Raw genomic sequence first — 23,114 nt, 5'->3', positions numbered from 1 at the left:
ACTGGGCCCCGCAGGCAGCCAGCAGACCCTTCCTGAGTCCGTAGGGAGGCCCCTGGGTAAATCCTGGGGAGACAGGGCCGGAAACAATGACCGAAAGCCTTGTCCTCAGGTGGCTTCTTTTTAATTAAGGGACAGTGAACATACAGACAAACAAAAGTAGAAAAGATGACTTCAGATAATTTTAGGAACTACATCATAGCATTAAATAGGATGGCACGTTAGAGAGTGACTGGAGGTGGGGACTATTTCCGGTAAGGCAACAGTGGAGACTTCCTTGAGGAGGTGACGGCTAAGCTGAGACTTGAATGACGAGGAGTGAGCCATGCTGAGAACCAAGCAAATATTATTCTCGTCAAAGTAAAAAGCAAGTGCCAAGGCCCAGAGGCAGGAAGAAATTGCTTTTCCTTTCCAGGATCAAGAAGGAGGCTGGTGAGGCTGTACTTGGTGAGCAAGGGGAGAGTGGAGGGAAATCAGGTCAGAGTGGGAGGTAGGGCTAGATCTTGTGGCTTCTTGCATCCATTATGTTAAGGAGGGTGAAGAATATCATACCAAACTATAGTCAGTAATACAAAATAGTGATTATATAACCCAGTTAGAGCATTTTCTAACAGCCCTGCTTTAGGGTTATCTGATGGGGAGGAGAGTGAAATTTAAGGCCCAGACATCTTACAATTCTCTAAAACTGGTAAGATGTGCTGGTTTTCAATAATTTCTTTTTCTGTCCCTAAAAGTGATAGCTTTATTGCCCCATGGGACATTAACCAGTTTTGTATCTAATTTAGCAATCTTACTTCTTGTTTTTCCATTCCCTATAAAAAATCCCTATCTCAAATTTTCTTTTGAATCCACTTTGTTGTCCAGCAGATTCCCTTTATTAATGAGTTAAATAAAAGGTTGATGTGTACCCACTATTGATTTTCATAAGAATTATGTTTTTAACCTTTTGAGAATTATATTCTGATAGGAGTTTGGGTTCTAAGTGCACAGAAAGCAGCAGAGTAAAAAGGACTAACTTATGTTTGACAAAGAAGCCTCAGACTGTGAGGTGATGAACAGGCTTAACTGGGTCTCAGGGGAGCAAGAAACCCAGTTCGTAGCCAATCCCTCTGTCCAGGGAGAGACAGCCACTCGACTGGATGAGAGAGAAGGAGGTGGAGAGGAGGGAGTCAGATGTTGACTCCCAACATCTAATGACATTTGTCCTGGTTCATTTCCATAGCGGGCCACCAGGATCTGCTTTCCTCTCTTACATGTGAGCTCCTTGGCAGGGGCTGTGTCCAAGTTTCTCTGCTTGTTCCTCCTCCAGCCCTGGGCTGAACACAGAGTGGTGCTTGGCAAGTATCTGCTGAATGAATTCTTCCACTTAGATTCATCTCATGCTCCTCCTCCTTTTTTATTGTGATAAAATATATATAACATTAAAAAATGCCACTTTATTTTTAGGTGTACAGTTCAGTGACATCAAGTATATTCACACTGTTGTGCAACTATCACCCCCCATCCATTTCTAGAATGTTTCCATCATCCCAAACTGAAACGGAACTCATTAAACACTACCCTCCCCATTTCCCCCTCCTCTAGCCCCTGGTAACTATCTTTGTGAATTTGACTATTATAGTTACCTCATCTAAGAGGAATCTTACATTTGCCCAGTTGTGTCTGGCTTATTTCACTTAGCATAATGCCTTCAAGTTTCATCCACGTTTTAGCATGTGTCAGAATTCCCTTCCTTTTTTAAGATGGAAGAATACTCCATTGTTTGTGTAAATCACAGTTTGTTCATCCATTCATCTCTTGATGAATATTTGGGTTGTTTACACTTTTCAGCTACTGTAAACAATGCTGCTGTGAACATGGATATACAAATATCTCTTTGAGTCCCTGCTTTCAGTTCTTTGGGGTATATACCCAGAAGCAGAATGCTGGATCCTGTAATAATTCTGTTGAATTCTGTTTTGGAGAACTGCAGTATTGTTTTCTGTAGGAGCTGCACCATTTTATATTCCTACCAGCAATGCACAAAGATTTCAATTTCTCCACATCCTTGCCAATATTTATTGTTTTCTGCTTTTTTGATAATAGCCATCCTAGTGGGTATGGATTTATCTTCTTTTAAAATACAGATGACTGTGATGGGAGAGGCCCAGGTTGAGGAGTTCTGGGGCCCTTTCCTCAGTGTGGTCTGAAGGGAGATAGCTAGGAGCCTAAGGTCCTAGATTTGGAGGGTGCTCAGAGGGAGAAGCAGGAAGAGGGGTACTGAGACCACACCTCATTGTGTTCACAGTATGGGCTCAAGACTGGCTTAAAGAGAGGCCTCACAACGGGAGAACTGATACCCAGGTTTCCCATGAGGGAATTCTGTTTGTGTGAATGCACCATAGGGCCCCTGTCCCTGGGAAAAGCTGTTTCTAATTTTGGCTTCTCTTTCTGTGTGTTGCTCCCCAGTGTGACAATGCGAAAGGGTTGAAAGCCTTCTACGATGCAATAAAATACGGGCCGAACCACTTGATGGTGTTTGGAGGAGTCTGTCCGTCTGTTACGTCCATCATCGCAGAGTCCCTCCAAGGCTGGAATCTGGTACAGGTAAGGTCTGGGCCACCTTTGGTGGGGGAGCTGTCTTTGACTGGTCACTCGTCTTTCTCAGGAATGGTTCCTTGCCCAAGATGGTTCTTAAATTGCCAGGGGGCCTCCCCTGCTCTTTTCTGGATGATTGCACAGCCTCCCACTGTCCTCACCTCCTGGCCTGATTCTCTGTCCTGTCCTGGCCAACACAGTGGGTCTCTCAAGGGTAGCCCTGACACCATCACTGTGTGTTTGAGATATATCAGTGACTCCCTAGCACGACTTTCAGGGGCATCGACATCCAGCTAGTCCTCCTTTCCAGTCTCATCTTCTATCCCTGCCACTCACTCCATGTACAACCCACCTTTCCTTAAGTACACCCGAGACCTTCAGGCCTCAGAGTCCTGCTCTAGCTATTTCCTTAACCAGGTGATCCAGACCTCCTTTCCCCACTGAAATTATCTGGTCTGCTAAGGCTGCCTTTCTCCTTGGTTAAGCCTTTCCTGGCGGTTTTGGCTGTTACTCACTCTTTACACTGGCAAATGTTATACAGTCAGATGTTCCACCAGTGACTATATGGTCTGTTGCAGGTGAAAATCACCGGTGCTAACTCTTATTTGGAATGTGAGAGAAAAATATAAAAAATGCGAACCTAGGATGAGTGGTGGCCCAGGCACATGTTTTATTTCTTTGCTTCATCCATCCATCCACCATCCATTCCTCCACTCAACAAATATAATACAACTTACCATGTGCCTGGAATTTGGGTAGACACTGAGGATATAGTGTTGGACAGGACAGGCATGGTTCCTACCCTTTCAGAGCTTGCATTCTAGGAGGGAGGCAGGCAGTAAGCAAATAAACAAGTAAGTAGTAATAATACTAAGAGCAATACTTGCATAGTATGTATGTTGGACTTACAACATATCAGACACCGTTCTGAGTCTGTATTTTCATTAACTGATTTACTCACTATAACTGCTCTATGCTGTCAGTACTATTAGTATTCCATTTTATGGATAAGGAGACCGAGGCACACAGAGGCTAAATAACTTGCCCAAGGACCCACAACTCATAGATAATACAGTCAAGATTTAAACTCAGGCAGTTTGACCCTTGAAATAAGATTGGGGTAAGGAAACAGCTAGAATAGAGGTAAACAGGGTGAGGGGATAAACAGGGGCTGTTTCCTCGACAGGAAAGGCCCCTTGGAGGAGCTTAGACCTGAAGGGCGAGAAGGGGTTGGTTGGATGAAGTCAGGATGTAATAGCAAATGCAGACAGCCTGTGAGGAGAACGAACCTGGCTTGTTGGGGGAACAGCCAAGAGGTCACTGGGGCTGGAGTGTGGGAGTGGTGGGTGGGGAGTCAGGGTGGTGAGAATGAGAATGAAGGGGTGGGCAGGAGCCAATCCCCAGGGAGGTCTGGTTTCATTCTGTTCATGGTGATTAAAGTCCTCTGTGAGTCCAGCCCTGGGTGTATGGGGTGCTAAGGGTAGAGCCCCAAGCTGGTGGCCCAGAGGGGAGGGAGGCAGCAGTGACAGAGCTGTGACAAGGGAAGGGTGGGGTCCCAAGGGAGAGCCACCCACTCAGCCAGCCCTGGGTTCAGGAGGGCTTCTCAGGGGAGGTGACGTGGAACTGGCTGCGAGGGAGGAGAGGGCGTTGGACAGCTGGAGACGTGGAGGAGAGCGCTGCTGGCAGAGGAAACTGGGTGGGCAAAAGCGGGAGGTGGGAAGGAACGTGGGCTTGGAGAGCAGTGAGTCATTCACTGTGGCCGGAGCAGGCCACGCTGAATGTGGGCGGATGCAAGCGTGGCTGAGGCTGGGAAAGCAGCTCAGCGTGCTCTGGTGCAAACCTAGCCACATGATGGGACCCAGCGCGGTTCAAGTGTGCCGAGGGCCCCTGGCTTCCCGGGGGGCACCTGTCTGTGGTGCTGCAGACAGCCTGGAGACCTTAGTGGAGTCAAGAACCTTCTCTGTCCTTGAGCAGCCTCTCCCCAGCTCCCAGGAGCTCGCCGGACTCCTGCTGGTTGTGCCAGGCGCTGCCTCTCTGAACCTCAGCCTTCCCCGTGTGCAGCAGAGCAGTAAGAAGGTGGGCCTCACAGGGCTGCTGGGTGGGCCAAGCTATTAAACAGGGGTTAGACCTGTGCCCCGGCATGCCCTCAGCAATAAGGGTTTCTTGCTTTATTGTTGTCGACACCCCTGCCCCGCCTTCTGCTGCTCCCAGAGTTGAATATCCACTTGAATACCCCCACTTCATAGTGTTCCTTGTCTTTCCTGAAACGCTGTTCCCACCACCTGAAATATCCCATGCTCCCGTGACCTATATGCCAAGACCGATCCAATCTCAGAGATCCAGATTAAATGCTGCCTCTTCTAGGAAGCCTTTCCTTATTGCACTATCTAAAGTAGCCGCGCTGGAAATTCTTTTCCTCCTTTCCCCTGTTTATTTCTAGCAGAGCATGTACACCGCCCACCCCACCCCAAGCCCCTCTGCCTTCCCTCCTCTTAGGACTTTGCAGGTATGAGGACATATTTAGTTGGGCTGTGAATTCCTTGAGGACAGAAAACGGGCCTGTGTTACTCCTGTTTCTTCTGGTGCCTCTCACCCCACAGACCTTATTAGGTGTCTGTTGAGTAGTCAGACGGGGGGAGGCTGGGAGGGATGGAAGGATCTGCAGATGGATGCTTTGCCTCGACATGAGAGACCAAGTCCGCTGGAAAATCCTCATCCAGAGAGGAATCCAGAAGCTTCCTGGCCTTCTCATAGCCTCACTTGGAACTGTCTGCCCCTCAGAATTCTCTAGGAGCTGCAGGAGCAAGCACAGTGTTGCCCACTCCTGGCTTGGCAGCTAGTAGCTCTGCAGCCTTAGTATGCACAAGAGGGCCTCTGGCCTAGAGAAGGTGACAAGAAGTGGGGTATGAGGTGGGGGCTGTGTTATTTATTGCTTCCCTGATGGCTCAGTGGGTAAAGAATCTGCCTGCAATGCAGGAGACACAGGAAACGCTGATTTGATCCCTGGGTCAGGAAGATCCTCTAGAGGAGGAAATGGCAACCCACTCCAGTATTCTCGCCTGAAAAATCCCATGGACAGAGGAGCCTGGCGGGTCCGTAGGGTTGCAAAGAATCAGATAAGACTGAAGCAACTTAGCACTTATACATACAATGCAAAAACAGTATATCTGTGGTATTACAATTTCATGAGTGTGGTGGAATTAGGAAAAATACAGGTTTCTTAGGAGAATGATAATGAAAAAAAGATTGAGGAATGTATATGGTTCTACATCACTTCCATATCATATACTGTGTTCCATTAATAAATGAATTATACTGTGTGGAGAATAGTCCATGCTGTATCCAGGTGTTTCCTACTAGACTATAAGCTTCTTGGGGGCAGAAGACTCGTTTTCTTCATCTCCTAGTTACCAGTGCCTAGCACAAGGCCTGCCTGGTACCAAGTAGGTCCTCACAGAGTGCTAAACTGAACTAAGTGCAGGGAATAGGCTGAGGAGTCTGAAACCCTCCATGGCAAGTTTCTCACAATGTGGACTTGACCATGAAGAGGCCAAGGACTTGGGAGAACAGTGCGGATCCTCGGCCTCCAGCTCAGCAGAAGCCCTCTGCATCGTTCACAGGGTGATTCTCGTCCTCCATCCCCCTCTGCTCTAGGCATCTGCTACCAGACTCTGGGGCAGATCCAGGGCTCCAGCTGTGCATGGGTGAGGGACACCAAGGGGCTAAGAACTGGGCAGTGCCCAGCAATTTGGAGAGTTCCAGGGACCTGAATCACAGGGTGAGCTCAGAATAGACTTCTCCCAGCCTGAGAAGCCAGGCAAGGAGGAGGTAGGAACAAAGACGTGCGTCCCGATGGAGAGTAGCTCTGGAGGATTTCTGCACCTGCTCCTCTTGGAGAACACAGCCCCATTTGCTGTGGATTGGATTCTGGGGGGCCCCTGCCCCCTCCCCCGCCCCCTGAGGCTGAGTTTGAAAAGACGGTGGGTGAGTGAGTCTGCCTTCGCTCAAGGGATTTGATCAATCCCTTAACTTATTCAAAACTGGGCTCTGAAACAGAGTTTCACAAATGGGAAAATGCATGTAATTTGTGTAATTGAAAAGGAGCTCTGACTGCCCTTTGGGGGAACAATGCTTGCTGGACAGAGACAGTCTGGAATGTGCAATCAGTTGTTTCTGTTTCCTGGTGCTACAAAAATAGAGATTTGCGCCACAAAGGGGTGAAAATTCACCCTGGTGCTAAAATCAGTTAAATTTAACTTTTGCCTTTTGCTAGGCTTCTTGATTCATGGTTGCTGCTTCAAGAGGCTAATATTGTTTAAGTCGTGATGTGAGTCACTGGGAGCGTCAGCTCCTCCAACTAGAGGGGAGGATCTTCGTGGAGTCCAGGGCAGGCAATGTGGGCTCTGTCCCTGTCCTCCTGGTCAGATCCCACTCAGGGTGTGGGCTCAGATCTGGGCCTCACCTCAGGGGAAACCCACCAGGGCATAGCCTTGGGGGCATCTGGGGAGGGTAGAGTTCTGGCTGTTGGAGAACTCAGCACGTTCAGACTGGAGAGCCTGCAGGACGCTGGAGAGGACCGAGGAGTCCTAGTCGCCCGAGCTGCATGGCTCTTTGAGAGACTTTGCCGGGTTGCTGAGACGTGGGTGGGGAGATGCAGGAGCATGGCTGGAGTGAGAGGGAAGCACGGCTTCCCTGCAGTCATGCCCTTGCTGCTGGAGGCATCGGGTATGGAGCAGGCTTCCTGGCCTGTGAAGTGGTGAGTTCCCTGTTGCCCAGTTTCCCCCAACATTCTGGTCTCATCCAGTCCTACTGTTAGGGAGATTTAATACCCAGAGTAGGCCTACACCAGGTTGCTGGCTGTCACACTATATGGTGAGCATCATTCATGAGGGCCAAGGATGTGCTCATGTTAATGCAAATTTCCAGGCTCCACGCTGCGCAGGTCCAGGTTAAGGGATTCATCACATCCTTCAAGGACTGTGGACCCCACTCCTCATCCCCACCGTCGTTTCAGGTGACACAGATGCAGGTGGTTTCTGGGAACTTGCTAGGCCAGGTGATCTCTAAGTCCTGCTTGTTTCCCAAACCTCAGAACACTGACGAATGCTGCTGGTTCACACAAGTTTAATTTACACAGCCCCGGTTGGAAAGAGGACATGGAGGAGACAGCAGGGGCTGCTGCTGGGGCCAACATCCCAGGACAAAGCCCGCAGCCCATGGCGTGGCAAGAAGATCTCCTCCATCTCGCCCCTCTCTTTGTCACCCACCTGCTCCTTCATCCAGCGGCCACTTACAGGCTGATTCCTCAGTCTGTGGTCCCTCTGCCTGGCAGAGCTTGCTCATTCTTCCAGGTGTGGTTTGGCCGCTTGTTCCTCTGTGAAGTGTCCTGTTCCTTCCCCTGTGCTCCCTTACCTCCATAGTCTTCCCTTGGTGTTTGCTGCCTTGTGGCTGCACCTCCCTCCACCCCCGCCCTCAAGCGGCCGGAGGGCAGGGCCTGGTGTGGTCCTGACTCAGATCCTGAGTGGTCCCTGGAGCTGGATGCCTGACTTCTGCACCTTAGGCTCATCCCTAATGATGAGGGCAGACTCGGACTCAGACTCAGAGGGACCTGAGGGCTTTCCAGCTGCAGCCCCTTGGTAAAAGGACGTGAAGAGACATCTGAAATGATCTCTGGCTTGGCTTAGGCCACATCTCCCATTTCTGGCCCTGATGCTCTGTAACTGATATGCTTCCTTTGAAAATGTTTTCAGACCTGCTCAGAATCCTTTCCTTGGAGATCTGAAGGTGGCTAGCTTCTGACTCTGCCTTGCACAGTTTTGGAGACGTTCTATAAACCTTGCCCCAATGTAGTCTGTCCCCCTGAAAGCACGGAGCCTGGGGATGAGTGGGAGGATTTGGAGCTGGGTGGGGAAGATGGAGGCAGGGTAGCTTGAACAAGAGATGGAAACAAAGCCAGCAAAAATGCAAGAAATGTGGCCAGAGAGGGTTCACACCCTGAGACCAGGACAAAATTCTTTCTAGGGAGTGAGATGATAGTTGCCTCAGCTTGCAGACAGAAATAGTCTTGCTGATGAAAATAAAGTCAGGTTCCTGAAGGGATAAAGGGCTGCTCGCTGGAAAACGCAAACACTCTTTCGTCAAGAACCATATCCCGCAGAGCCTGTCCTTTAAAAGGCAGCTGGAGCAGATTATTAAATTGTAGATACGTTTCTCCTGGCACTGTCCCGAGCCTCCCCTCCGCAGGCAGCCCACCCTGCCCCCTGGACGGCCCCGACACTCCCTCGAGAACCTTACTGGGCAGGACCATTTCAGTTTGTGTGATGGGGCGTTCTCCTTGGCAGAGCTCTCGTGAGGGAGTGGAGGTGAGGAGGGCGTGTGAACCGGAGAACCCTGACTGTGTAAATGTTGGCACATTTAGGACTCGATTTCTGAAAAATTTGAATCATGCTTGGTTTTGACATTAAAAAAACAAATCTGTGAAAACTCTTAAATCAGGCCCTTTGCTATTTACTGAATTCCAGCATAGCTCTAAACTGTTGGTCAATGGCATTTCTGTTACAGGAACAGAAAATTTGTCATCTGACTTGATTTTCTCACGTGATTATCTTATGAAAGCTATTGGTTTCCTGAGAAATCAAGAGACTGTTTCTTACTTAGCTGTGGTTTGTGGACTTTGATATGTATTCATAGAACGGCATCAGGTTTTAGCAATCACTGGGTCCAGTCTCCCCGCTGTATAGACTGGAAGCAGAGGCCCAGAGTCGGTAGGATCTTAACCAAGTTTTCACAGCAAAGCTGGATCCCATGGCTCATTCTCTAGAGCTTTGTAATTACCCCCTGGTCTTATTTTCTCTTTCTCAGCCTCACTTTTTTCTCTCATGTAAAATGGAAATAGCAAAGTAGCCTCATATGTTCTGTACAGCTGTGAGAATCAATGAAGGTGTTTCCTTTTTTAGCTGGAAGTACCTTTAGAGACTGCAGAACAGTAGCTGCTCTTATGATGTCATGAGGTGACAATGTCACAGTGAGAGGGACTCCTCCCAGAAGAAGACCTCTGATGATAGCCCCCATTTTCCATCAACAGCAAAGGTTGTTTACTCTGGCATTGCAGACCCGAAACAAAGGCATAGTGGGCAGGATGGGGGTTCTTCAGCAAGACATTCAAGGTGCACATGACCTCTGCTTCTCAGCCCCCTAGGGTCAAAATCCAACAGGCCAGAATCCTGCCACTGCCCAGCCCACGTGACTGCCACGCCCTTGCCATGGAGTGGGCAATGGGAACTGTGGACCTGATTGAAAACCACTTAGGAGCCATGGCATGCTTAGGCATGGCTAGGAACTTTGCTGCTGCTGCACGGCTCTCTAAGAAAGAGAATGGAGGCCAATAATCCAGGGCGGGTTGGAGCCATTTCTTGGCGCTGGTCTCCAGAGGGGCCATTTAGCACATTAATAATCTATGAGATGCTTCCACCTTCTAGATTCATTAAAAAAGAAAGAAAGAATGAAAGAAAGGTGGGAGAGGAAAAAGAGAAGAAATATTAGAAGCGTGCACTATGGGCTGTGTGGAGGGGGGGCGGGGAAACCCTGAGGACTGGAGATTACGGATGGCCCTTCATGGCAGTGACATCAGAGGCCTGGTGCAGTAAAGGAAGGTTCTGAGAGCATGTAGAGGGTCGTTCATGAGGGGAGCGAAGGTTTCCAGCTCTTGGTTTGCACGCAAATGGGTGGGAGGAAGTATGAACCCTCAGCCAGGACCTGGCAGAACCCATTGATAGTCTGTGGGGAAAGGAAAGTGCTCTGTTTCCGTTCATTCATGCTCATATTTACTTATTCATTCCCTTATTTAACAAGTGCAGTGCCTGCTGTGCACTCTTCCAGAGCAGGGCAAATTCCACTGCTCAATGCAGCTACCCCAGGACAGGTGGGTATTGGCAAAAGAGCAGTTAGGCTTGGTAGCCAGAACAGAGGCCAGGAATCTAGAAGCTCTGGGTCTTTGTCCCTCCTATGTCTCTCACTGACAGTAGGCTTGGGCAAATTGGCAAGCTCCTGGAGCCTCACAGAACTCATCTGTGAAATGGGCTAACTAAACCTGCCCTTCTGGGGCCACTGAGAGCATCAAGTAGGACAGGGAAGGTGGAGCAGGTGATGGCCCTTTTCAGACTGCAGCCCCTGTAGATTAAGATTCATATTACCATTACTGATGCTTTTGGCATCTGAAATGCCAGCCAGGCCCCAGGCAAGGAGAAACTCCTTGAGAAACTATGTCTCCATTTGTCTCTAGATTAAAAGTTTTGTGGGTGAAATAAACTATCACAAACCAGGAAGGTGATTCAGAACAGTGAGATTAAAACAGAGACCTGCAGGAGAGGCCAAACAAGCCCAAGGCATCTGTAAGCAATGTGCATACCCTCTTTCCTGGTTGAGTTTTCAGAGAAGCAGAAGCAAAGAAGAGCACGATGTTATCGAGTGCATGGCGGTTTCCAGTCTATTCCTGCCAACGACCCAACCCATATCTTTCTTGTCCATCTGCTAAAAGATTCAATTCAGGGTTCTGACCCCCATTTTTAATTCAAGACCATGGTATCTAAAGTAATATCAGTTCCCAGCGTGTAACTCCAATGGCCTCATTGTTGATGCGTCTCTCACCGCCTGGAAATATGCTGGGTGTAAATAATTCATTCTAAATAAATAAATTACTCGCACTGCTTACGGTATGGCTGACGCTGCTAGGAAGCAGCACAACTGCACATTATGTTGAGTCGGGTCTGGAATTACAAGTTGAATCTGGAAAGAACTGGAAAGGGAATCAGAAAAGGAAGTCCCTCCAGCAGGACGAGTGTGTAAAACAGGGTGACAGGAAAAGCACATATGTGCTCAGTCGTGTCCGACTCTTTGTGACTCCATGGACTGTAGCCCACTAGGTTCCTCTGTCCAGGGGACTCTCCAGGCAAGAACACTGGAGTGGGTTGCCATTTCCTTCTCCAACGCATGAAAGTGAAAAGTGAAAGAGAAGTCGCTCAGTCGTGTCCGACTCTTTGCGACCCCATGGACTGCAGCCTACCAGGCTCCTCCGTCCATGGGATTTTCCAGGCAAGAGTACTGGAGTGGGGTGCCATTGCCTTCTCCAGATTCGGGCTGAGGATCTGCTTTTGGAATGTCAGAGCAGATGTGCAGTTGCAGTAGCGTTCTCAGCTCCTCTGGACGTCCCTGCAGTCAGCATCAGGGACCACAGGGCTCTTGTCAAACTGTGCTGCTCAGGCCTTAGTGTGACAGGCTGACCTGGGAGGCTCTTTCAGCCATGGTGGCCAGGAGCACAGAGGGGACCTGTAGTTCCACACAGGGAACAAAGGAGAGGGCACTGGGTCAGCACAAGGACTCCTGGCTGGCCATCCTGGGCCTGCCGTCTTCAGCTGGATGGCTTTACGCAAACCACCTCCCCTTGCTGGAGCCTGAGCATCCTATCTGTGATTGTCTGCTTTCCTCCCAGGACTGTGGTGACACTCATGTGGGGCAAAGCCTGGGGTGCTTGGTTGCTCTGAGGCAAAAAAAAACAGGGTTCGTGTCACAGTGTGGCACTGACGGCCCCTTCCTAGTCCTGTTTGATAAGATGGGCTTGTGCCCATTTGTACAGATGAGGAAACGGAGGCCCAGAGGGGCTAACGTTCTTGGTCAACTCTTAATAATAGCGGTGTTTTTCTTGAGCTTTGGTCACATGGGCTGGGATTCCCATCCAGGCCCTGGCACTTGTTAGCAGGTGGTCATGGACAGAGAACCCTGACGTGCTGCAGTCCATGGGGTCGTAAAGAGTCAGACACGACTGAGCGACTGAACTGAGCTGTTTGGCAGATTACTTAGCTTTTCCCATGCTCGGCTCCTCATTCGTGACCTTGGTGGCACTGTGCTGACCTGGCTGGTTGTAAGATGACCTGACATGATCCATGCTCATACTCCTTCAAGGACCAGGGCACCCACACAGCCTCCTGCTCTGCCTCCCAGCTAGGGGCAGGGCCGTGGGGTCTGGGCCGGCTCCCTGAGGCTGGTTGTGTAGCCTCAGTGAATCCGTTTCTGGGCCCCTATCATCAACAGAGAGGGGTGGGCCAGCTGATGGGCCAGATAACCTTGATAATGTTGTGTCCTGATTCTCTGCATCTCCCATGGCTCAGAGCCATCAGTACCTGCCTTCACCCTGGTAGCTTCCCTCCTGGGCCCCGCATGCGATTCCCTCCCCCAGGGGCTCACAGCCTGGGGCCTGGTTCCCCTTCCATTTCTAAGCAGCTTACCACTTAGGCGTGGCAGTGTGCCCCAGAGCTCTCCAGGCAGAGAACCCTGCGCTACAAGGGGAAGGAAGTGACCCCAGAGAGATGAGACAGCCTGCATGAGGTCACACCACAAATGATGACAGAGCTGCGGTGCCAGCATTCTGTTGGGTCCCCCTCTCCTCCTTCCCCGCATGCTGAGGGATAGAACCTGCTCTCTGCAGCTCCCAGGCCCTTGCCTATGCTATGTCCACGGCTTGTGCCCTCTCGATTCCCCTCTGCACCTGGCAGAGTCCTCTGCATTTTCTGATATTTAGTTCAAGTGCCGTCTCCTTGCAGATCTCTGATCTTCCCCAACCTGCTCCAGCTGCAAGAGCTCCTTGCCACCTCTCTTTGCCTTTTCTTCACTTATTTCATCTCTGCCATTTCTTCAGTAGATTGCAGTTCTCTGATGAGGATTGCGTGTTACCCACTGCACTGTGAACTCCTTCTGTGAACTCCTTGAGTCCTGGCTGTACCCAAAGGACCTTGCATAGGACCTGGCACTTAGTCGGTACTCAGAAAGCATGAGTGAACACATCTGGGTGGCATGTTACAAAACCAATTTGCAGTACCATTGGCCTACATTTCAATGGCCTTGGCCATGGGGCAGGCACAGTTCTAAGCACTGTGCATAAATGAGCTCATTTTCTCCACACACCAACCCCACGAGCTGGACACACTCTCCTCGTTTCACAGATGAAGAGACAGAGGCACAGAGAGCTTGAGTGTCTTGCCAAGAGATTGCCGGCATGAAGTAGCTGTGGAGCCTGTGCTGGCATCCACTGGTGCACTGCCTCTCACAACTTCATCCAGTCCTCAGGGCAACACTGTGGGGAGGGAAGAACGGGTGTCATCCTAGTGAGGCGGAATGAGGAAAATGAGATGCAAAGAGCAAGACTTTCCCTGCTTCCTGCTGTGAGCAGACCTCCGGGTGTAGGAGTTGGGGCTCCTTCCATGTCTCTGGGGTTCCTCCCCAGCCCAACTTGCCTGTCAGCAGATGACGACCCAGGCTGGTGTGAGTCTGTGCAGACCTGTGTTCTCCTTGTAAATCATTCATGATGTGCACGCACACACACACACACTTTTAGGCTTATTACTCATCCAGTAACTTGTTGTATATAAAAAATGAATGGTTCCTTTGAACTCAGAAAATAGATGGACTGGTTGTCATAAAAATCAATAACATGCTAAGTATTTCAAGCATATAGTACTTAGAGCTCTACTCTTGGTGGTTTTGTAATGAATGGCTTGATTTTTTTTAAAATAGAGCATAGCCTACTTTCATTTTGAATTATACAGAAGGCTTTTGCCTTGAATCTGTTTACTAAGAAGATTAAATAATTATTTCCCTGATGCCGAGATTGAGCCTTATTCAGTAGGAAGCGCTCAACTTAAGAAAAACAATCTGAGGTCAGGTGATTATTGAGACATTATGCCCAGATGCAGATATAGGCATCATTTTCTCAAACTTCCCCCAGCTTCCCACACAAACTGTTACATGGCTTTGCATAACCAAAAAACAGCTCGCTTCTTGTCCTGGGTTTCTTCGAAAACCCCAGGTGCCTTGCTAGAGTAATGGGTGCCTAGACCTTCGGCACAGCAAAGCAGCTCCAGCTCGACCCTGCACCCACACTAGCAAGAAGGGATCTTTGCTCAGTTCTCAGTTTCAACATCACTTCTTTGCAAAGCCTTTCTAGGCAGATCACAGCCTCCAATAGACACGTCCATGGCACCTGCCTCTCCCAGCCCTGAAACATCATCACAGGTTCAATTCCTGGTTCAGTGTTGAGCCTGCCTGAGTGCTGTCAGCTCCCTTCATGAGGGTGAGATCGCAACTCCTTTGCTGGCACTGCTGGAATCCCAGAGCCAGCGTGTGGCCTGGAATACAGGAGAACCTCCAAGGACTCCTTGTTTTGATTTTGTTTGGGAGTTCCTTCTTTCTTAATCTCTCACTTTTAGGAAAGTAACATTGTGAATTCATGGATTTTTAAAAATATATTAAATAGACTGTATTCCAATCAGTTGCAGACATTATTTTTTTAATATAGACATTAAAGACATTTTCCTGCTCTATTTATATTTCTGATTTTCCTCCAAATTGTCTTTCCAGCTTTTTATTTTGAAAAATTTCAAACCCATCAAAAAAGTTAAAAGCGAGTACAGTGAACCTCATACACCCTTTATGTAGATTCTCCAGTTGTTTGCATTTTGCCTTATGCATTTCCCTGTCCCTCTCTCTTCCTCTGCCTGACCCTGCCACTACACTCTTATTTTTCGTTAAAGCACTTGACGATACTTTGCAGAGGCAATATTTCATCCCCAAATATGTCAGCATGAATTTCCTAAGAGCAATTATATTCTCTTATTTAACAATAGTATAATTATCACATCTAAAAAACTAACAGTGATACAATAATGCTACCTAATATATGGTCTGTATTCAAATTTTCCAACTTGTCCCCAAAATGTCCCTTTTGCCATTTATTTGTCAAGGTAGGTGGGAAGGGATCAAGGGTCCAGCTGGGAGGATGTGTTGTTTGTTATCATGTGCTTAGTCTCTTTAACCTGGAACATTCCTCCTACTTTGGTGGGAGTTGGGGTGGGGGATGCTTTTGGGATATTGACCTTCTTGAAAATCCCAAGCTAGTTATTTTATAAAATGTCCCACAAGACCAGAATCTGAATTTGTTTCTTCACAATTAGATTCAGGTTAAACAGTTTGGGCAAGGTGAAGCTACATTTTTTATATCAGTGCAGCGTGTTAGGAGGCCCACGTGTGAACTCTTATCAGAGATGCTAAGTTTGATCACTAGGTTAAAGTGGTATCTGCTACATTTATTGTAACAATACCTTTTCCCCTAAGTAATTTTGATGTAATCTGTGGGGTGAAACTTTGAGACCATGTGAATATCCTGTCCCCCATGATCTTTGGTTTTAGCATCTGTTGATGTTCCTTGCCTGAATCATTGTTAATTATATTGGGTTTGCAAAATGGTCATTTTCTAGTTCTATTTTTCCTTCCACATTTAAGCTGATATTCTTATCTACAGAAGAGTGTTCCCTTTTGACCATTTTTCTCCTTCTTCCTGCCTGCTTCTCTCCCTTCCTCCCTTCTCTGCTGTCAGTCTGAGTGCTTACTATTTTACCTGCCTTAGCCGGAGAAGGCAATGGCACCCCACTCCAGTACTCTTGCCTAGAAAATCCCATCGACGGAGGAGCCTGAAAAGCTGCAGTCCATGGGGTCACTGAGGGTCGGACATGACTGAGTGACTTCACTTTCACTTTTCACTTTCATGCATTGGAGAAGGAAATGGCAACCCGCTCCAGTGTTTTTGCCTGGAGAATCCCAGGGACAGGGGAGCCTGGTGGGCTGCTGTCTGTGGAGTCTCACAGAATTGGACACGACTGAAGTGACTTAGAAGCAGCAGCAGCAGACTTGGAGTCAGCTATTTCTCCCAAGAGCCCTGATTCTTTCTGATGGGGAATCATGTTTGGAAACTAAGACCTGCATGCTAGGCATGCTCATCGCCACTGGGGTTCACTGCTTCTAGGTTTTTTCAGTGAACTCAGGTTCAAACTATAATTTTTAATGTTTTAAACCAAAAAAAAGGTTAATTTGAATCTGACCATCAGAAGATAATCATGCAAATATAGGACATCCTACAATTCACCTGGCCTGGATTCTTCAAAGTTAATGTTGCAAAAAACAAAAACAGTAGCAGAAGGGCAGAGCACTGGTTTAGATGTAAAGAGATTGAAAAAAATATATAATAATCAAAGGCAAGACTCATGTGTCGATGGGATCCTGAATGTTTAAAATGTAAAGGGCATATTTGGGAAATTTAAGAAATCTGAATGTGGACTCTACATTAGATAATACTGAATTACTGTTCATTTTCATTAGTGTGATAATGCTGTAATGATACAGGAGAATGTCATTATGAGGAGATGCATTCTGAACTATTTAGGAGTAAACTGTCAAAATGTCTATAAGTTAACTTCAAAAATATTGAAAACAGAAATGTATCTGTATGTATATGTGTGTCTGTGTGCATATATATTCATATATATGTATGTATTTATAGAGAAAAAGCAGACATGGGAAATGGTGAGTGGTGAAGGACATATGATATTCATTGTACTGTGTCTTCAACTTTTTTGTAGGTTTGAATATTCTCACAATAAAAAGCTATGAATCTGTGTGGGGTTTGGAGTGGGGAGAGACTATAGCCCTCCTTATTTGATTAATAAAGATGTGTCCAAAAGTCCCTTTACAGATTTTTCTCCATGTGATTACATTAGCAGCTTTATATACTTAAAAAAAAATTTATATACTCTAAAGTGCCTTTATTTTCAGTTTTCAGGGTTTGGTGTTTTTCCTATTGTTAATTAATTTTATTTTTAAAATATAAACAAAATTTTAAATTAAATTTTAAAAATTAATTTACATTTAATTAAATTAATTTAACTTTCCTATGATTGATGTTTCCTTTTAGGTGCATTCCAAACTAACCTATCTAGAGTTACTATTTCTCAGATCCTCTCTTACTAGGCTGTGATTGCAAAATGTGGTTTAAGGCATTTTAAAATATTTATTTCTCTCCTTCATCTGAATAATTGTACCATTTCAGCTTATCCTGCAATAGTTTCTTGGAGAATTCCAGCTAACACACAATCATTGTACATATCCAGTTGGATGAGTTCAGTGTCGTTAATTTCAGTTGAATTTGATTACAATTTATCGAATTGCTTCAAAACAGATAGATGTGTGTTTAAGTGCCTTATTTTTGGTGTTATATTTTAAATTGATTGTATGACCTCTGGGAAAGCATGTAAAATGTTTACAACTTTTATATGACTCTATAGTCAAGACTATTAGACAAGCAGAGAATTCTTGGCTCCAATCTAACATCCCTCTTATTTCATGCCACCTCTGTAGATAACAATTTTTGTTAGTTTCAAACTTATTCTTCTAGTGTTTCTTGTTGCAAATAAGCACAAATGCATGCACGTGTGTGTTTATTTTTCTTTCTCCTTATGTAAAAGTGAACACACTATATATATACTATTTGGCAAGTTGCTTTCTCACTTAATTTTCCTGGAGCTTACTGTTTTATCACTACCTAAAGACATTGCTTATTCTTTTTACAGCTGCATAGCACTTCTTTGTGTAAATATACTATAATTTGTGGGCTTCTCCAGTGGCTCAGCGGTAAAGAATCAGCCTACAGTGCAGGAGCCACAGGAGACTTGGACTCAACCCCTGGGTCAGGAGGATCCCCTGGAGGAGGGCATAGCAACCCACTCCAGTATTCTTGCCTGGAGAATCCCATGGACAGAGGAGCCTGATGGGCTACAGTCCATAGGGCTGCAAAAAGTTGGACACGACTGAAGCGACTTAGCACGCATGCACTGTAATTTGTATAGCAGGTCCCCTATTGATGGACGTTTAGGTTGTTGCCAACCTGTTGGAATAACCTTGGTCACATGTTGTATTTGTGTGAGTGTAAGCTGGGGATGAATTCCTAGAAGTGGAATTTCTAGGTCAAAGTGAAAGTGCATCTCTAATTTTTCTAGAAAATACAGCTTTATTGAATGAATGAGAATACTAATGAACGAACTTGATTAAGAAGAGCAGAAAGTAAAAGGCTGGTATCTAAATGGAGACATAAAGCAATTAGACTAAATAATTCTCTTTGTGAAAGAGGCTGGCTTAAAACCCTTCTGGCGACATCTCTAGTCCAGTGATTTTTATTTTCTTGCCTGAAGAGGGAATTTTGCCTTGGTTTGTAAATTAAGCATAGAGTTACAAAATCATGAAATTTGAGAGCTGAACTAAAAATCCACCTGGTGCAGTCTCCTTATTTTAGCAGTAAGGAACCTCAGGCCCAGAAATATAAGAGAACAGAAAGATAAAGAAGACACAAGTTTAGTTTGATTCTATCCAATTCAGTGAACAGTAGGTGAAATATCTGCTTTGTAATAAGGCAAATTGTCAAATGTAAAACTGCACTACTGAGCGCCCCCAAGATAGCACATGAAAAGCATGGTTGTTCAGACCCCTGAGTGCTTTCTATCTCAACCACCTCTCCTTAAACAGAACTCTCTTAGTTTAAATGGATTTTGTTTCGCATCTTTTATGTTATTCTAGGGCATTCAAATGTAGTCATGATGGTAAGTTGGATCAGGTGGAGGGATTGGCTGGCTGTGTGCATTCTGGCTGATGATGTGGGTGGGCATGGTTACTGAGTGTAGTCGGAAATTACATAATCATGGCGTTGGTAGCATTCTGTTTTGATTCCAAGTAGGCAGCATGGAGCAGCAAATGAGTTTAGCTCAGCCCAGCTGTGGACTTGTGCTGTGAGCCTGGGCAAGTCCCTTGTCTTCCCTGGTCCTCACTGTGTAAAATGAGGAGTTGGAAAAGTCCAGGATGGCAGATAAATTAATGAATTGGTGCCATTATTTCCCCCATCCTGTGCTAATTGCAGACATAACGAATTGATTGCCACACGCTCTTCACTGGTCTAACCCATCTCTCTCGCCAGCCACGGTCAGCCTGTTAATGATGTCACGTAGGATCAAGCCTATTTTTCATCTCTGGCTTAGATGGTTACTTAGGATTACCAGATAGATTACAAGACACTCAGTTAAATTTGAATTTCAGGTAAATAAAGAATAAGTTTTTAGTACATGTGTGTCCCCAACTTTTCTAAATATGGCAACACTCTTAGGCCACTTCTACTTCTACAGATATTTCTCTTTTTCTCTATATAATTAATTTCATCTGAGAGATCCACCCTCTTTTTGGTACTTCTGATAGTGCCCATTTTCCAGTCTCGAGGTAAGAATCTAGCTCATTCTATATTGTTTAAATTCGTATTATGGTTTAATGTAGTGGAAAGTGATGAAGATTTGAGTAGGTTTTTATTTCCAAGGGCCGTATATTCTTGTAAGACTGTTTAACACGCCTGCAACACCATGTTTCCCAGGCATCATTTAGCTGCCACTTTCTTGATTTTGCCAAATCTCCATACCACTTGTATTATTAATTTATTTAGTATTTTCCTTTAAATCAACTCAATCTTTTATTTAAATACCATGGATGGAAAATCAGGATCATTTACTAAGAACAAGTATAAAAGTAAATAAAGAGAAAAACATACCCCTTAAGATATAAAATATTAGATTGGGGCTCACCTAAAACCACTGGGTGTGCCACCAATTCACATAAAACATAACACCATCACATGCAAACTCTTTGCTGGTTTGAGAATCCCATCCTTGACCCTGGTGGATGATCCTCAAGATTTCCTTGAATACCTCCAGTGATGGGAAACTCAGTACTTAGCAAGTTAGTGATTCATTCTTGAATACCTTATTACTAAATATTTCTTCTTTATTGGTTCATATTAGCCTCCCTGAACAGTCATAATTTGATCTGAGCTTTCTTATTTTTTTTAACAAATATTAATATTTGTGTGCTTCTTATGTAACAACTTGAGTGCTTGTTATCTTACTGTCTTATGGAGGGAAGTAAGGGTGCAGTTACACTTCAGTGTGATAGATCTGATGGGTGTGGGGAGGTGCACTTGGCTCAGACTGGAGGTGTAGGGAGGTGTTTAGGAAGGCTTCTTTGTGGGGGAATGAGAGAGAGCCTGGTATGCCTTGGAAAGTAAAAGGCTGGAGAGTGAGGGTGAGAAAGGAGGCTAGAGTGGTAGAAAAACGTGATGGATGAACTGACTAGGTGGGTATTGTAACCCTCATGTTCCATTAGCCCAAGGACCTTCTTCCTGTAGAACATTTTCACAGTTAAGTTCTCATTTCAAAAAAAAAAGAGCCTTGGAGAGTTGACAGGACTTATTCTTTCCATTTCATAGGTAGGGAGACTGAGGTTTAATGGATTGCTGGTGGGCATGCAGCTTATACTGGAAGAGCTGGGTCTTGACTGTTCCATAGTCACGCTCCTTTCCTTGTGTCCTAGCCCCAGGCTCACTGGTCCAAGATGACCTTCTCTGTCCCCCTGAAGAAGACTTCACATTCTTGGAAAGCACCTTAGAATCTTTTATCTTGATTTAACTTACTCAGTTTCCCCAGGACTGATCATGAAGCAAATCTGAGAGGTCTGGAGTCTAGCATTCTGCTTCTCCTTCCTTGGTTCTGGGAGGTGTTGGCTCACAATTGTAAATAGAACCTATAGTGACCCCTTCTTTTAAAGCCCAGTTGTCTGGGCTTTTAGATGCCCAGTGACCTCCACCCTCCTGACCTTTTTGTGGGCTCTCTGTCTTTGTGTTGGTGGGGCAGGTGTTGCAGGGTCCCCTCAGGAGTCTTGGCCTGTCCTGGTCAAGTGATTCCTGAGTAGAGTCCTACAGCCCAGAGCTTTGCCTGGACTCCCTTTAGATACTCCAAGGTCACAGGCCCAGCTAAAACCATGTTTTTCTCAGCCACAGAAACCAGTGCTTGCTTTCTTCTTCATCCCCATTCTGTGTGAAAACCATGGTGAGTTCTTGTCTGGAAGGCAAGCATGGAGGCCTCTTGTGATCCTATTGCCTCCTCTGTCCACTTCTTTTTTCTTTTCTCTCATAGCTACAGAGAGGATTGGAGACAGCCCACAAAATGCACACAGACCAGTCAGTGAAATGGGCCTAGCTATCAATCACTTCTCAGCACTCCAAAGGAAGGGAAGGAAACAGTGCTGGAAGAGCTGAGGGATAGCAGGGAAGCCTTCACGGAGGAGGTGGCTGTGCGCAGTCCTGGACAGATGAGTAGGAGCTGGTTCTAAAGAGATGGGAGGATTCAGCAGATGGGAATGCTGTATCTTCTCCCACTGCAAGCATCGAGCTGGGCCCCAGCACACCTTTCCCCCTCCATAGATGTGATGTCAACTTATCGGCTAATTAGAGGTGCTAAATTGACATGAGGAGACATGAGTTTTGCAGTGTGGTAATTAAAAGGCAGTTGGCTTCACAGCTGGGATCACACACAAGTGCTTCTTAAGCTTAAAGACATCAGCTGAAGGCAAAGTGCAAAGGAACTGAGGAAACCAGAGTCTTCTATTATAATTTGTTAATTTCCTGCATTTGTCACCTACACAGCTGTAAGGGAGAAGTGAATGAAGGAAGCATCTAATCAGAAGTTTAAGAAAAATTTAAGACATGTGTTCTAATTGTGCACAGTTAGACAAGCAAAGCAATCATTACTTTTTAAAAATTAACAAGACATTTTAAAAGTGATTTTATTTATTAATTGGCCACACTGCCTGGCACGTGGGAGCTTAGTTCCCTGTCCAAGGATGGAGACTGTGCCCCATTCACCTGAAGCATGGAGTCTTAACCACTGGACCACCAAGGAAGTCCTGCAATTAACAAGACATTTTTAAGTTGCTAGGTTAGGATTTAGATTTAGATCCTAATTATGAGTTAGAATTCTGTCTCAGCCTGGTAGTAGCCACGTTACCGTGAGCACCCTTCCATTCTCTGAGGTTTCTCATGTTAAAATGGGTAAGCTCTCCTCCATTCTGCCCTCATGGGGTTGAGGTATTATTGAAGGAAAGTGTTTTGTCAGTTAAAAGGCTTTTCTTAATTGTAAGAAATACCATCCAGTTCTCATAACTTCTCAGTCTAGAAACTGTGATCTAACATTAAGAATCATTGATTGGATGCCTGTGCATTCAGATCCTCAGAATAGCCCTAAGGTTGGGGAGGGGGCTTGTCACCCTGGTTCAGAGGGGACAGATCCCCAAAGGTGAAGTAATGTTCCTGTAGTCGTGTAGTGAGTGGTGTGGCCGGCATTCAGTCCCAGCCTGTCCAAGCTGGAACTCAGAATTCTTACCCCACGGACCATACTGCTTTCTCAGCACTGGCTTGGTTGTGCTCTTTCTCTACTTAACTCCAGCTTTTTACACTAAAGGAGGAAAAAAAGGATTGGAGGAAGTAATATTTGTTTTGCAAACTTCTTTACGTAAAACAATGATAGAAATACTGTAGAGGGGAGTAAAGAAGGAAATAAAAGTCACAGAATGCCACATGGAAAAAAATGTATCTTAAAGAGCAAAAAATTAAGTTACTTTACAATTTGCACATAAATAAAGGCTCTCCTCTTAAACTGGGTGATCGACAGTTGAATATTGATTTTATTATTACTCCTTTAACTGAACATATATATTTTATATACTTATACATGTAGTTTATAACCCTAATAAAAGTTTAAAAAGAAAAATGTGAAGAATTTGGTCTTCAATAAAAT

The 23,114-nt window shown here is 45.8% G+C and overlaps 1 protein-coding gene across 1 annotated transcript in view; it reads left to right on the top strand.

Moving 5' to 3' along the window:
- GABBR2 (gamma-aminobutyric acid type B receptor subunit 2) overlaps nucleotides 1–23,114 on the top strand; it is a 371,768-nt gene that overhangs the window by 116,542 nt on the left and 232,112 nt on the right. The window contains exon 2 of the mRNA XM_040238757.1: nucleotides 2,446–2,583. Coding sequence (XP_040094691.1) covers nucleotides 2,446–2,583 — 138 coding nt within the window. The remainder of the gene's footprint in view (nucleotides 1–2,445; nucleotides 2,584–23,114) is intronic.

Source organism: Oryx dammah, unplaced genomic scaffold (assembly GCF_014754425.2).
Source record: "Oryx dammah isolate SB20612 unplaced genomic scaffold, SCBI_Odam_1.1 HiC_scaffold_1, whole genome shotgun sequence".
Taxonomy (NCBI): Eukaryota; Metazoa; Chordata; class Mammalia; order Artiodactyla; family Bovidae; genus Oryx; species Oryx dammah.
Note: the sequence above shows the minus strand (reverse complement) of the source record. Positions and strands in the feature narration are given on the sequence as shown.